Here is a 14,321-nt window from a genome sequence, read left to right on the forward strand (position 1 = left end):
GGCCGCCCCCACCATTACAGACAGACAAAAGTCAGTGCCCCTACACCCTCCAATCCCAGCAGCCAATCACCTCGCTTGATAATCACAGAGAGCGAGAATGATCACTATCCTTCATCTAATCAAATGATGCCTTCATCCAATCAGCCCTATCATGTTCCGAGCTTGCTGCCACCCCTGAGTGCACTTCCACCTGTTAATTATTATTCCTATTTATCTGAAAAACGATATGATGACGTTAATGATAACCCATTGATCACTTCTATAATAATATATCATCTAATCTATAATCACTTCTATAATCTACAATGATATATCTAGTATCGATGTAAGCATGGCGATATCAACCTTTCCTTTCCCTCAGTTAGTTTGATTTGAGGTTCAATTTAAATAAATGAATTGCATGGTTTAATTATGTTATTTTGAAAGAATATTTGACAATGTTCAACAACTCTATCTGTCCTTAACTATCCATGTCCATGTAACCATGTGTTGGTTTACTTCTGCGGCTGTCTCTGGGGCTGTTGCAGAAAGCAGGATCATTAAAAAAAGCAGTCATTGAAAAGCAGTCACATACTGGAGATACTGGAGATCTCGTTATTTCCTGGTTCATTTTCAAATATAATCTTGAATACAGGTATGTGTTGTTAGTTGTCAACTTAATTATACCATGCTAATTTCAAGCCAGGTATTTCAGAATATTTCGGACAGTTAGCTGGCTAACTTATTGATCGTGCTTTCTCGAACATCCCTCTGTGGTACTCAGTAGTTCTTAGACTGTGTTGTCATTCTCATCACTAGGATGCGGCGTTGGGCCCCAAGGTCCCCGGCTCTCCTGACTCTGACTCCTCAGACCCCTCGTCCCTCAAGCCCCCCACCTCTGTTAGTATCCCCCTCTCTCTCTCTCCTCTCCTGAAGTGTGGCCTTCCGTTTGTGCTCCTCTTCTGTCTTCTATTCTACTGTGTGGTCGACTGATGTCAATTTTCATAGAAAATGGTAGAAAATCTGTTAGAACTCTGGTCACTTGTTGTGCCTGAATTGTTACTGGTGACTGAATATTCTACCTGTATTGTAACCGACTAGTGGTGGTGACTGTAACACAGTATCATAGACTAGACTGTGGGGAAACTATTAAGTGTTGTCCTGCTGTGGTTTCACTGCATGATTTCAGTCATACTAAAGTTTCTACTTTCTTGTCTACTCTTTCCTTCAGTCTCTCTGGTTTGGGCTGCTTTTTGTATGTCTGTGTGCCTTTTGGTCAGAAGTAGTGGACTACATAGGAAATAGGGTGTAATTTGTGACAGAGAATGTGTATTGCATTTTTTCCCCTGTCAGTCGTGTCTGGCCCTGACTACATGTGATGATGATGTGTGCCTCTCTGTTTCTCTGCAGCCTTCAGAGAAGTGTGGTGTTCTTAATGTGACCAAGATCACTGAGCATGGCAAGAAAGTACGGTGAGTAGTACTGTTTTAGGAAGAGGAGCAGGAATATCCGACACATATTGATAAGCTGCTGGTCAAAGCAACACAACATGGAGTGTTTGGTTGAGTTGAAATAAGATGTATCAATGATGTTTTTGCCCCAAAGCAAAACTACATTTTGTGTCCGAAATTGCGGCTTGAGCCAATCGTTTTTCAACTGGCATGATTGTCTGTCAAAAAAATAAAAACGTTGACTTAAGTTGAACTTTTGACAGACAAAAACTGACTGATAAATTCAGATGTTTTCTTTATTACGTCTCTGTGTGGCCTCAGCCTGAATATGTGTGTGTTGTGTGTGTGTTTTTTTTTTTTACAGGAAAAATTGGACGTCGTCCTGGACAGTCCTTCGGGGCTCCTTGCTACTATTCACTAAAAGCCAGGGGGGCGGGACCAGCTGGGTGAGTAGTGTCAATCTGCTACTGTACTCTACACTCGAGTGTTCAAACCATTAGAAATAGAGTAGAACAGGAATAGATCCTCTTACATGGCAATTTTTATTCTTCTTTTTTATTTATTTAAACTTTATTAAACTAGGCAAGTCATTTAAGAATACATTCTGATTTACACTGACTGCCTACCCCAGCAAAACCTGGACGACGCTCGGCCAATTGTACCTTGGTGGCTCCTCCTTCGCTGAGCTGCTACTCTCGCTGCTAGGCAACTGGAGGCTCTCCTCGGTGGTCAAGCCCCACCCTGTCTTCATAGATCTTCATTGTATATAGGCCGAAAAGAGAAATGCTTAAAAGAACATTTCGATTTAGAGTAATAAAGAAATTGAATAATTTTATCGGAGCAAACCAGAAACTTTTCAATATATAAATTCAAACTATACTTTAGAACCATTTAAATATAATAAATTGGATGGTTGTGCAGGACTATGGTAGATGAAGTAATCAATCTATCTTTTCAAACTGCTAGAGTATTTATCTGGTATTTATCTAAACAGTGTGTTATAAACGCAGCAAGAAAAGAAACGCCCCTTTTTCAGGACACTGTCTTTCAGAGATAATTTGTAAAAATCCAAATAACTTCATAGATCTTCATTGTTAAGGGTTTAAACACTGTTTCCCAGGCTTGTTCAATGAACCATAAACAATTAGTGAACATGCACCTGTGGAACGGTCGTTAAGACACTAACAGCTTACAGACGGTAGGCAATTAAGGTCAGTTATAAAAACTTAGGACACTAAAGAGGCCTTTCTACTGTCTCTGAAAAACACCAAAAGAAAGATGCCCAGGGTCCCTGCTCATCTGCGTGATCGTGCCTTAGGCATGCTGCAAGGAGTCATGAGGACTGCAGATGTGGCCAGGGCAATAAATTGCAATGTCTGTACTGTGAGACGCCTGCACTACAGGGAGACAGGACGGACAGCTGATCGTGCTCGCAGTGGCAGACGTGTAACAAGACCTGCACAGGATCGGTACATCCAAACATCACACCTGCGGGACAGGTACAGGATGGCAACAACAGCTGCCCGAGTTACACTAGGAACGCACAATCCCTCCATCAGTGCTCAGACTGTCCGCAATAGGCTGTGAGAGGCTGGACTGAGGGCTTGTAGGCCTGTTGTAAGGTAGGTGCTCACCAGACATCACCGGCATAAACGTCGCCTATAGGCCACCCACCGTCGCTGGACCAGACAGGACTGGCAAAAAGTGCTTTTCATTGACGAGTTGCGGTTTTGTCTCACCAGGGGTGATGGTCGGATCCGTGTTTATCGTCCAAGGAATGAGCGTTACACCGAGGCCTGTACTCTGGAGCGGGATCGATGTGATGGTGTCCGTCATGGTCTGGGACGGTGTGTCACTGTGTCATCGGACTGAGCTTGTTGTCATTACAGGCAATCTCAAAGCTGTGCGTTACAGGGAAATCATCCTCCTCCCTCATGTGGTACCCTTCCTGCAGGCTCATCCCGACATGACCCTCCAGGAAGACAATGCCACTAGCCTTAAGGCTCGTTCTGTGCATGATTTCCTGCAAGACAGGAATGTCAGTGTTCCGCCATGGCCAGCGAAGAGCCCGGATCTCAATCCCATTGAGCACGTCTGTGACCTGTTGGATCGAAGGGTGAGGGCTAGGGCCATTCCCCCCAGAAATGTCCGTGAACTTGCAGGTGCCTTGGTGGAAGACTGGGGTAACATCTCACAGCAAGAACTGGCAAATCTGGTGCAGTCCATGAGGAGGAGATGCACTGCAGTACTTAATGCAGCTGGTGGCCACACCAGATACGGAATGTTACTTTTGATTTTGACCCCCACCTTGTTCAGGGACACATTATTCCATTTCTGTTAGTCACATGTCTGTGGAACTTCTTCAGTTTGTCTGTTGTTGAATCTTATTATGTTCATACATATATACACATGTTAAGTTTGCTGAAAATAAACGCAGTTGACAGTGAGAGGACGTTACTTTTTTTGCTGTGTTTAATGTGAAAATGTGATTTGTATTATAAATTGTATTTTAATGTTTAAGGACTCTTGGAAGATTAGTCCAAATGAGGACTTAGAGGTCATAATATAATAATAATATATATATATATATATATATATCAGTGAAAAGTTTGGACACACCAACTCATTCCAGGGTTTTTCTTTATTTGTACTATTTTCTATATTGTGGAACAATAGTGAAGACAGGAAAATAATTATATTTTGATTTGTTTACCACTTCTTTGGTTGCTACATGATTCCATATGTGTTATTTCATAGTTTTTATGTCCTCACTATTTCTACAATGTAGAAAGTAGGCAAATTAAAGAAGAACCCTTGAATGAGTAGGTGTGTCCAAACCTTTGACTGGTACTGTACATATATGTACAGTTGAAGTCGGAAGTTTACAATACACCTTAGCCAACTACAATTCCTGACATTTAATCCTAGTCAAAATTCCCTGTCTAGGTCATTTAGGATCACCACTTTATTTTAAGAATGTGAAATGTCAGAATAATAGTAGTGAGAATGATTTATTTCAGCTTTTATTTATTTCATCACATTCCCAGTGGGTCAGAAGTTTACATACACTCAGTTAGTATTTGGTAACATTGCCTTTAAATTGTTTAACTTGGGTCAAACGTTTTGGGTAGCCTTCCACAAGCTTCCCACAATAAGTACATTTTGGCTCATTCCTCCTGCCAGAGCTGGTGTAACTGAGTCAGGTTTGTAGGCCTCCTTGCTCGCACCGCTTTTTCAGTTCTGCCCACAAATGTTTTATAGGATTGAGGTCAGGGCTTTGTGATGGCCACTCCAATACCTTGGCTTTGTTGTCCTTAACACATTTTGCCACAACTTTGGAAGTATGCTTGGGGTCATTGTCCATTTGGAAGACCCATTTGCGACCAAGCTTTAACTTCCTGACTCATGTCTTGAGATGTTGCTTCAATATATCTATGTCATTTTTGATCCTCATGATGATGATGATGATGATGATTATTTTGTAAAGTGCACCAGACCCTCCTGCAGCAAAGCACCCCCACAACATGATGCTGCCACCCCCACGCTTCACAGTTGGGATGGTGTTCTTCGGCTTGCAAGCCTCCCCTTTTTTCCTCCAAACATAACGATGGTCATTATGGCCAAACAGTTCTATTTTTGTTTCATCAGACCAGAAGACATTTCTCCAAAAAGTACGATCTTTGTCCCCATGTGCAGTTGCAAACCGTCGTCTGTTTTTTTAATGGCGGTTTTGGAGCAGTGGCTTCTTCCTTGCTAAGTGGCCTTTCAGGTTATGTCAATATAGGACTGGTTTTACTGTGAATATAGATACTTTTGTACCTGTTTCCTCCAGAATCTTCACAGCATCTTCACTTCCTTTGCTGCTGTCCTTGGATTGATTTGCACTTTTAACACCAAAGTACGTTCATCTGTAGGAGACAGAATGCGTCTCCTTCCTGAGTGGTATGACGGCTGCGTGGTCCCATGGTGTTTATTTTTGCATACTATTGTTTGTACAGATGAACGTGGTATCTTCAGGCGTTTGGAAATTGCTCCCAAGGTTGAACTAGACTTGTGGAGGTCTCAAATTTTTTTCTGAGGTCTTGATGATTTCTTCTGATTTTCCCATGATGTCAAGCAAAGAGTCACTGAGTTTGAAGGTAGGCCTTGAAATACATTCACAGGTACACATCCAATTGACTCAAATGATGTCAATTAGCCTATCAGAAGCTTCTAAAGCCATGACATCCTTTGTAATTTTCCAAACTGTTTAATGGCACAGTCAACATAGTGTATGTAAATGTCTGACCCACTGGAATTGTGATACAGTGAGTTAAAAGTGCAATAATCTGTTAACAATTGTTGGAAAAATGTATTGTGTCATGCACAAAGTAGATGTCCTAACCGACTTGCCAAAACTGTAGTTTGTTAACAAGACATTTGAGTGTTTGAAAAACTAGTTTTAATGACTGTGTGTATATATATATAAAATCTCAATGATGCACCTGTTGTTTAGTAGTAGATGACAAACTCTAATTTAGACACAACATTATCTCAGTAATATCTCACCAAAAACACTGGATTGACAGTGGGATTGACAAGCTCCATTGACACCACATTGTGGTGTCGTGTGTGTTTCTTCACTGTATATACAAAAGTATGTGGACACCCTTTCAAATTAGTCGATTCGGCTGTTTCTGCCACACCCGTTGCTGACAGTTGTATAACATTTTGCAACACAGCCATGCCATCTCCATAGACAACCATTGGCAGTAAAATGGCCTAACAGAAGAGCTCAGTGACTTTCAACGTTGCACGTTGTGTCATAGGACAACAGCGTTGTGTCATAGGATTCCCCCTTTACAACAAGCCAGTTCATAAAATGTCTGCCATGCTAGAGCTGCCCTGGTCAACTGTAAGTGCTGTTATTGTGAAGTTGAAACGTCTAGGAGCATCAACGGCTCAGCCGTGAAGTGGTAGGCCACACAAGCTTACAGATGTGCTGGAGTGGTGTAAAGCTTGCCACCATCTGGTAGTCCGACGGATGAATCTGGGTTTGGTGGATGCCAGGAGAACGCTATCTTCCCGAATGCATAGTGCCAACTCTTCAGTTTGGTGGAGGAGGAATAATGATCTGGGACTGTTTATCATAGTTTCTGGCTAGGCCCCTTAGTTCCAGTAAAGTTCAATCTTAACGCTACAGCATACAATGACATTCCAGAAGATTCTGTGCCTCCAACTTTGGCAACCGTTTGGGGAAGGCCCTTTCCTGTTTCAGCATGACAATGCCCCCGTGCACAAAGCGAGGTCCATACAAAAATGGTTTGTCGAGATCGGTGTGGAAGAACTTGACTGGCCTGCACAGAGCCCTGACCTGAATTGGAACGCCGACTGTGAGCCAGGCCTACAGGCCTAATCGCCCAACATCAATGCTCTTGTGGCTGGATGGAAGCAAGTCCCCGCAGCAATATTCCAACATCTTTTGAAAAGCTTTCCCAGAAGAGTGGAGGCTGGTATAGCAGCAAAGTGGGGACCAATTCCATATTAATGCCAATGATTTTGGAATGAGATGTTTGACGAGCATACGATTTGTCCACATACTTTTGGTCATGTAGTGTACTTGTTTCTCCCTGTAGTTTGGAGGCATCCAGTCCAAGCCAGAGTTTACTGTGGACCTGAGAGGAGGATCTATAGAGTGGGCTTCCAAAGACAAGTCCAGCAAGAAGCATGTTATAGAGGTGAGTGAGCTCCTACACAAAACTCAAACGGGGGGGGGGGGGCAGGGGCAGGTAGCCTAGTGGTTAGAGTGTTGGAACAGTAACCGAAAGGTCGCTGGATCGAATCCCTGAGCTGACAAGGTAGAAATGTTGTCATTCTGCCCCTGAACAAGGCAGTTAACCCTCTGTTCCCCGGTAGGCCGTCATTGTAAATAAAGAATTTGCTCTTAACTGATTTGCCTCATTAAATAAAGGTTCAATAAATAAATAATAATATGAATAAAACCTGCTTGAATATGTCCCCTTGGGGCAATTTTCTTTAGGCTATAGCAGTGCCTCAGACAATGGTAGCACTACGTGTATAGAACATGAATGATGACAGGGAGGATTATTTCATGTTAGAGTCTTGGTCTTACTGTTCCAAAACTTATTTGTCTCCTCATGCAGCTGAAAACCCGTCAGGGCACAGAGCTGCTGATCCAGTCAGAGAATGACAGTTTCGTCAATGACTGGTACAGAGCACTGACGGACACCATCAGCACACACGTGAGTCTACACAAACACACACACGACACATCTGATTCATCGTAATGTTTGTCACCTTGAAATTGAAAGGATCTTGAAATTCTTGATTCAGTTCCACATATATCCACTAAGTGGCGGAGTTGCCATTTTCAGTCATTGGGCCTTGATGCTATTGCCAGCCCAAAGGTAGCCTACCTGTTTCTGACTGTCCCCTTCTTGTTTCCCTGTTTGTGTGTTACCTACCACACTGTAGGCCTGGGAGTCAGATGAGGCCATAGAGGAGGACATGCCAGAGTCTCCTGGAGCTGAGAAACAAGACAAAGAGAAAGATCACAGAGACTCTAAGAGCAGAGGTTCGTGCAGCTTGTCTGTCACCCTAACCCAAACCCACATATATGTTTGAGATCGTTAATCTTTGTCTACCAATGATGTTATTGTTGATCATCATGCGTGTCAGTGTGTTATGTCATCTCCCATTGCTATTTCTCTACAGAAGATGTTGATGATCATTTATTTTGTTAAGTTGTTAATAATATGGTAAAATCCCATTGTTATTAGTCTATAGCCATGAAACCTGTCAGTGTTTCTAGAGTTAGCAGTAAATGTGTCATCTGAACTTCTATTCTCATTGGTCTGTAGCCATGAAGAGTTCTACCAGTATGGACACATCAGATGACAAGAAGACCAGACACAAACTTATGAAGTTCCTCACACGCAGACCCACTCTGCAAGCCGTCAGAGACAAGGGCTACATCAAAGGTATTACAGAGAGACAGCACTGAACCATAGAAATAGAAATGCTAGAATGGGAATAGCCTCTCAGACAAAAGCAAGTTGACTGTGTCTTATGGGTACACTCCAGGGTTGCGGTCAATTCTGAGTTGAGTTGAAAATTGGTCTTTCAATTTTAATTCTTTAATTTTAATTGGCCACACCCCACAGGAAGCAGAATGCTAATTTAATTTGAATTAAAGAAAGTAGAATTTAATTCATTATTTTAAAGTTTAAAAAAATTACAGTGGTCTGGAAATATTCTAAGATCATTTTGTAGGTTGTCTATAATAATTCATTATTCACATAGATGTATATATTTCCCAAATGCATTATCAAACACTCCAGAATGTACGGTAACAACCTAACATCTAATGACAAAAATACAAACAAAATATGGTTTGACATCATTAAATTAGAATCAAATCAAATTAAAATCAAATATTTGCAAAGGGTATCTGTTTTCTTTATTAAGAGGTGGCAGGTGCATTTGGCAAAATCTTTGTATAAAGAATGAGTGTCATATGTCTCAGTTAAATTGATTTGAATTGGTTTGAATTAAATTCTACGTATTTTAATTTGATTCAAATTCTGCTTCCTGTTGGGTGTAGCCAATTCAAATTTCAATTTGTGGGTCGAATTTAATTAAATTCAGGAATTTCAAATTGACCCCAACCCTGATACACTCAGTATAGCTGACATGGTGATGTCCATTCTAGTGATTCTAAACAGAGAACTTTACCACACGTGCACAATTAGGACTCCATTTTGGCAAACTAAATCCATGCCATTGACTTGTTGTGTTAAAGATAGAAGAGCCTTTGTTTTCCAGTAGCGAAGTACTTTGGACCTCTATAATAATAAACCGTTCCCTGTCTGTGTGTCTCAGACCAGGTGTTTGGCTGCAGTCTGAGTGACCTCTGTCAGAGAGAGAACGCATCCGTGCCAAGTTTCGTCACGATGTGCATCGACCACATGGAAAACAATGGTATGTGTGCTTGCTAACACTTTACTTGACACCTAACGTTATCATAATAATATGTCATAACCTGTCATAATATGGTCATAACACTGTCATGACACAACTACGTGAGTGTCAAAACACATAAAACCTTCCAACATTCCATTACTCTATAGCCTACTTGTCAATAGTACTTTTCTGTTATGTAAAATTTTCTGAAAATGTCCATATTAAATTACCATTGTAATTGTGCACACATTGATGTCAGACATGTAGCTATCCCAATTGTGTTGCTGATGACCAGGTTGAATGCAAGATCAGATTTCAGGAGCAGGATAAAGACACCTTTATGACTGATAACTGACACAAGGGCATATACGTGACGGGCCTATCTGGCTTGTATGATTATGATAGTCATAATGCTTCAGGACAGTGTCATAAAGTGTATTTTCTTCAAGGTCTTTAAAATATGATGAAAAAAATTACTAAAAATTTCATTACAACAACAACAAAGGATTTAACAAACAAACTTTCAAACGAAAGGAAACCTCTTGACAGGGAAGAAATGCATTTGAATAAATGTAAATGTGTGTTTTGACGCTCTTTTGTAGGTGTCATGACCAGCCATAAAATAACACCATATATGTCACAACAGGTGTAAAAATATGTGTCATGACAGTGCTATGACCATATTATGACAGGTTACGTCAGCTGTTATGACAGATTATGACATGGTTATGACCGTGTAATAACGTGTTATGATGCCAGGTGTCGGAGACCGTGTTACCGTGTGCTCCTGTGTCTGTCTGTCGGTTGTCTCTCATTCTGATGATGTGATGATATTAGCAGGAAGAATAAAGGCTTACCAGGCACTCTAAACAGATAGAGAGCCTGGTAGATGGTAGGTGCTACTGTCCCCTCTCTTCACTGTCAATCATGGTAGGTGCTCCTCTCTCTCTCTCTCTGTTTACTGCAGCTTTACCACAAAATCTCCTGGTTTTCCAGAAGTATTCAAGATTTCCAGGACTTCTGGAGATTTTAGGAAGTGCAATTTAAAGGCCTTTGTTGAGTTTGCATATCCATGAAGGAAAGTTAAAACAATGCAAACAATTGGGCTACTGCCAACGTTTGTGTGATGATGGTGCTGTGTTCCTCTGTCTGTAGCTCTGAATGTGGACGGGCTGTACAGAGTGAGTGGGAACCTGGCTGTCATCCAGAAACTACGCTTCGCTGTCAATCATGGTAGGTGCTACTGTCCTCTCTCTTCACTGTCAATCGTGGTAGGTGCTCCTGTCCCCACTCTTCACTGTCAATCATGGTAGGTGCTCCTGTCCTCTCTCTTCACTGTCAATCATGGTAGGTGCTCCTGTCCCCTCTCTTCGCTGTCAGTCATGGTAGGTGTTCCTGTCCTCTCTCTTCACTGTCAGTCATGGTAGGTGCTCCTGTCCTCTCTCTTCACTGTCAGTCATGGTAGGTGCTCCTGTCCTCTCTCTTCACTGACAATCCTGGTAGGTGCTCCTGTCCTCTCTCTTCACTGTCAATCATGGTAGGTGCTCCTGTCCTCTCTCTTCACTGTAATCATGGTAGGTGCTCCTGTCCTCTCTCTTCACTGTCAATCATGGTAGGTGCTCCTGTCCTCTCTCTTCACTGTCAATCATGGTAGGTGCTCCTGTCCTCTCTCTTCACTGTCAATCATGGTAGGTGCTCCTGTCCTCTCTCTTCACTGTCAATCATGGTAGGTGCTCCTGTCCCCTCTCTTCGCTGTCAGTCATGGTAGGTGTTCCTGTCCTCTCTCTTCACTGTCAGTCATGGTAGGTGCTCCTGTCCTCTCTCTTCACTGTCAGTCATGGTAGGTGCTCCTGTCCTCTCTCTTCACTGACAATCATGGTAGGTGCTCCTGTCCTCTCTCTTCACTGTCAATCATGGTAGGTGCTCCTGTCCTCTCTCTTCACTGTAATCATGGTAGGTGCTCCTGTCCTCTCTCTTCACTGTCAATCATGGTAGGTGCTCCTGTCCTCTCTCTTCACTGTCAATCATGGTAGGTGCTCCTGTCCTCTCTCTTCACTGTCAATCATGGTAGGTGCTCCTGTCCTCTCTCTTCACTGTCAATCATGGTAGGTGCTCCTGTCCTCTCTCGTCACTGTCAAACATGGTAGGTGCTACTGTCCCCTCTCTTCACTGTCAATCATGGTAGGTGCTCCTCTCTCTCAACTTTACCACAAAATCTCCTGGTTTTCCAGAAGTCCCGGTTAGAGTATTCAGGATTTCCAGGACTTCTGGCCATTTTAGGAAAGTTATCAGAATTGTGCAACTCTAACTGCAAGCATGTATACTTGTACCTATAGCGTGCACACTACGTAGTACACTGAATAACCCTGTGTCTTTATCTGTGTGTGTGTAGATGAGAAGGTGGACCTTGAGGAGGGAAAATGGGAAGATATCCACGTGACTACGGGAGCGTTGAAGATGTTCTTTAGAGAGCTACCTGAACCGCTCTTCACTTACAACTTATTCCATGACTTTGTCAATGCCATCAGTGAGTACACTTTTCCATTAATTGAAAATGTTCTTCATTTATCATCATTAGTGACATTACAAGTGTGCTATTACTTAATGTTGATAAAGGTTGTTACTACTGTAAATACATGGCATACATGTCATTGAGTTATTAGATCATGGGTGGGCAACTGCCCTTTTGAAGGCCCTCGGATCAACCCCCCCCCCCCCCCCCCCCCCACACACACACAAAGTGCAATTTAGAAATGTGCTTGTGCATCAGCAGTTTTTCTCTTGTTATGTCAGTCACTGATAGTCAGTCAATTTGACCATGTCAGCTAGCATTTTTTGGATTGCTACGTTAGTTTAGGTCCTAGCTATCTAAACTTGTTATCATGGTCGAATTACCGGCTGGGGGGCCCCATTTGATTTTGTTAGTCAGTCTTACTCAGATATCATATTAAAATGGTTGTGGGTACGCAGACCCAGAGCAACTGCATTCGTCTTAAGATAGCTAGGTGGGACCATTTGCCTCAAGTAGTGCGACACATCTTCTTCGCATAGAGTTGATCAGGCTGTTGATTGTGGTCGGTGGAATCTTGTCCCACTCCTCTTCAATGGCCGTGCGAAGTTGCTGGATACTGCTGGAACACGCTGTCGTACACGTTGATCCAGAGCATCCCAAACATGCTTAATGGGTGACAAGTCTGGTGAGTAAGCAGGCCATGGAAGAACTGGGACATGTACAGAAAGACAGTCCCATCCGGCATGGGGTCGTGCTTTGTCTTTCTGAAACATGAGGTGATGGCGGCGGATGAATGGCAGGACAATGGGCCTCAGGATCTCGTCTCTGTGCATTCAAATAGCCATCAATAAAATGAAAATGTGATCGTTATCCATAGCTTTTGCCAGCCCATATCATAACCCCACGGCCACCATGAGGCACTCTGTTGACAACGGTGACATCGATGCCGCGCACACTGTCTACCATCTGCCCGGTATAGTCGAAGGTGAACATTTGCCAACCGAACGACGCCGAACGACGCCGACAGTTTGTCCTGAAATTATTTGGTTGTGCAAACCCACAGTTTCATCAGCTGTCCGACTGACTGTTCTCAGACGATCCCGCAGGGGAAGAAGCCGGATGTGGAGGTCCTGGGTTGGCGTGATTACACGTGGTCTGCGGATGTGAGGCCAGTTGGACGTAGAGAAATGAACATTCAATTCTCTGGCAGTAGCTCTGGTGGACATTCCTGCAGTCAGCATGCCATTTGCACGCACCCTCAAAACTTGAGACATCTGTGGCATTGTGTTGTGTGACAAAACGGCACATTTTAGAGTGGCATTTTATTGTCCCAGCACAAGGTGCACCTGTGTAATGATCATGCTGTTTAATCACCTGCTTGATTTGCCAAACCTGTAAGGTGGCTGCATTATCTTGGCAATGGAGAAATGCTCATGAACAGTGACGCAAATACATTTGTGCACAAATGTGTGCACATGGAACATTTCTGGGTTATTTTATTTCAGCTCATGAAACATGGGAATAAAACTTTACGTGTCCTAAGATGTCACCTATTGAACAACTCTACCACGCAGACCAACCACTGTTCAAGACCATTTACCGTGTATACGATGCTCTTATGTCAGGACTAACACTGCCTGGGCTAGATAAACCCCGACTTAGATGGGAAAAAGATCTGGGTATTGATCTTGATGAGGATCTATGGAGTGACCTATGCAGGGATGGTGTTACATCCACATTGAACTCCAGATACAGACTGATCCAGTTTAATTTCCTCCATCAGCTCTATATCACCCCACCTAGACTGCACAAGTTCAACCCAGATATCTCCTCCCTATGTTTTAGATGTGGCTCAGATGAAGGAACATTCCTCCATTCCACTTGGCAGTGTTCAAAACTACACGGTTTCTGGCAGGGGGTATGCGATACCATATCCTCAATTCACGGGGTTACATTCCCTTTAGACCCGGAGGTCTGTCTACTGGGTAACTTTACTAACACCAATCTTAGGCAAAGCCATACTATAAAGCTAATAGAAATATTGCTAGCGATTGCCAAGAAATGTATTGCCTTGAAATGGAAATTGGATTCCTCCCTGCCAGTTGCAATGTGGCTATCGGAAGTTAATAGTTGTATCCCTTTGGCGAAAATCACTTACTGCTTGAGGAATAAGTTAAAGACATTTTACAGAATTTGGCAACCTTTTATTGACTCTATGGAGAATCCCCCCCCACATCTCATTGATTGAATATATATATATAATCCTCACATAATGTTTCACACATAATGTATAATATGTAGCCTATGGCAGGTGATCCAATGTCTCGTTATTTTTTTTCTTATTGTATGTTTGTTTATATAATATTTAATTTTTTTGTTTTGTTACGCTCGTCTGTTACTGTCACTTTGTCCTATCG

At 42.5% G+C, this 14,321-nt stretch overlaps 1 protein-coding gene across 5 annotated transcripts in view; it reads left to right on the forward strand.

Moving 5' to 3' along the window:
• LOC109871609 (rho GTPase-activating protein 12) overlaps nt 1-14,321 on the forward strand; it is a 138,521-nt gene that overhangs the window by 120,722 nt on the left and 3,478 nt on the right. For 3 of the 5 annotated variants that reach the window (XM_031807044.1, XM_031807045.1, XM_031807047.1), the window contains 10 exons: nt 799-879; nt 1,390-1,451; nt 1,795-1,876; nt 7,046-7,147; nt 7,574-7,672; nt 7,905-8,004; nt 8,291-8,410; nt 9,312-9,410; nt 10,548-10,625; nt 11,785-11,919. In XM_031807044.1, the coding sequence (XP_031662904.1) occupies nt 799-879; nt 1,390-1,451; nt 1,795-1,876; nt 7,046-7,147; nt 7,574-7,672; nt 7,905-8,004; nt 8,291-8,410; nt 9,312-9,410; nt 10,548-10,625; nt 11,785-11,919 (958 nt within the window). Of the gene's footprint in view, nt 1-798; nt 880-1,389; nt 1,452-1,794; nt 1,877-7,045; nt 7,148-7,573; nt 7,673-7,904; nt 8,005-8,290; nt 8,411-9,311; nt 10,626-11,784; nt 11,920-14,321 lie in introns of all 5 variants that reach the window. The other 2 variants (XM_031807046.1, XR_004205800.1) reach the window with 2 other exon arrangements.

Source organism: Oncorhynchus kisutch, linkage group LG27, assembly GCF_002021735.2.
Source record: "Oncorhynchus kisutch isolate 150728-3 linkage group LG27, Okis_V2, whole genome shotgun sequence".
Classification (NCBI taxonomy): domain Eukaryota; kingdom Metazoa; phylum Chordata; class Actinopteri; order Salmoniformes; family Salmonidae; genus Oncorhynchus; species Oncorhynchus kisutch.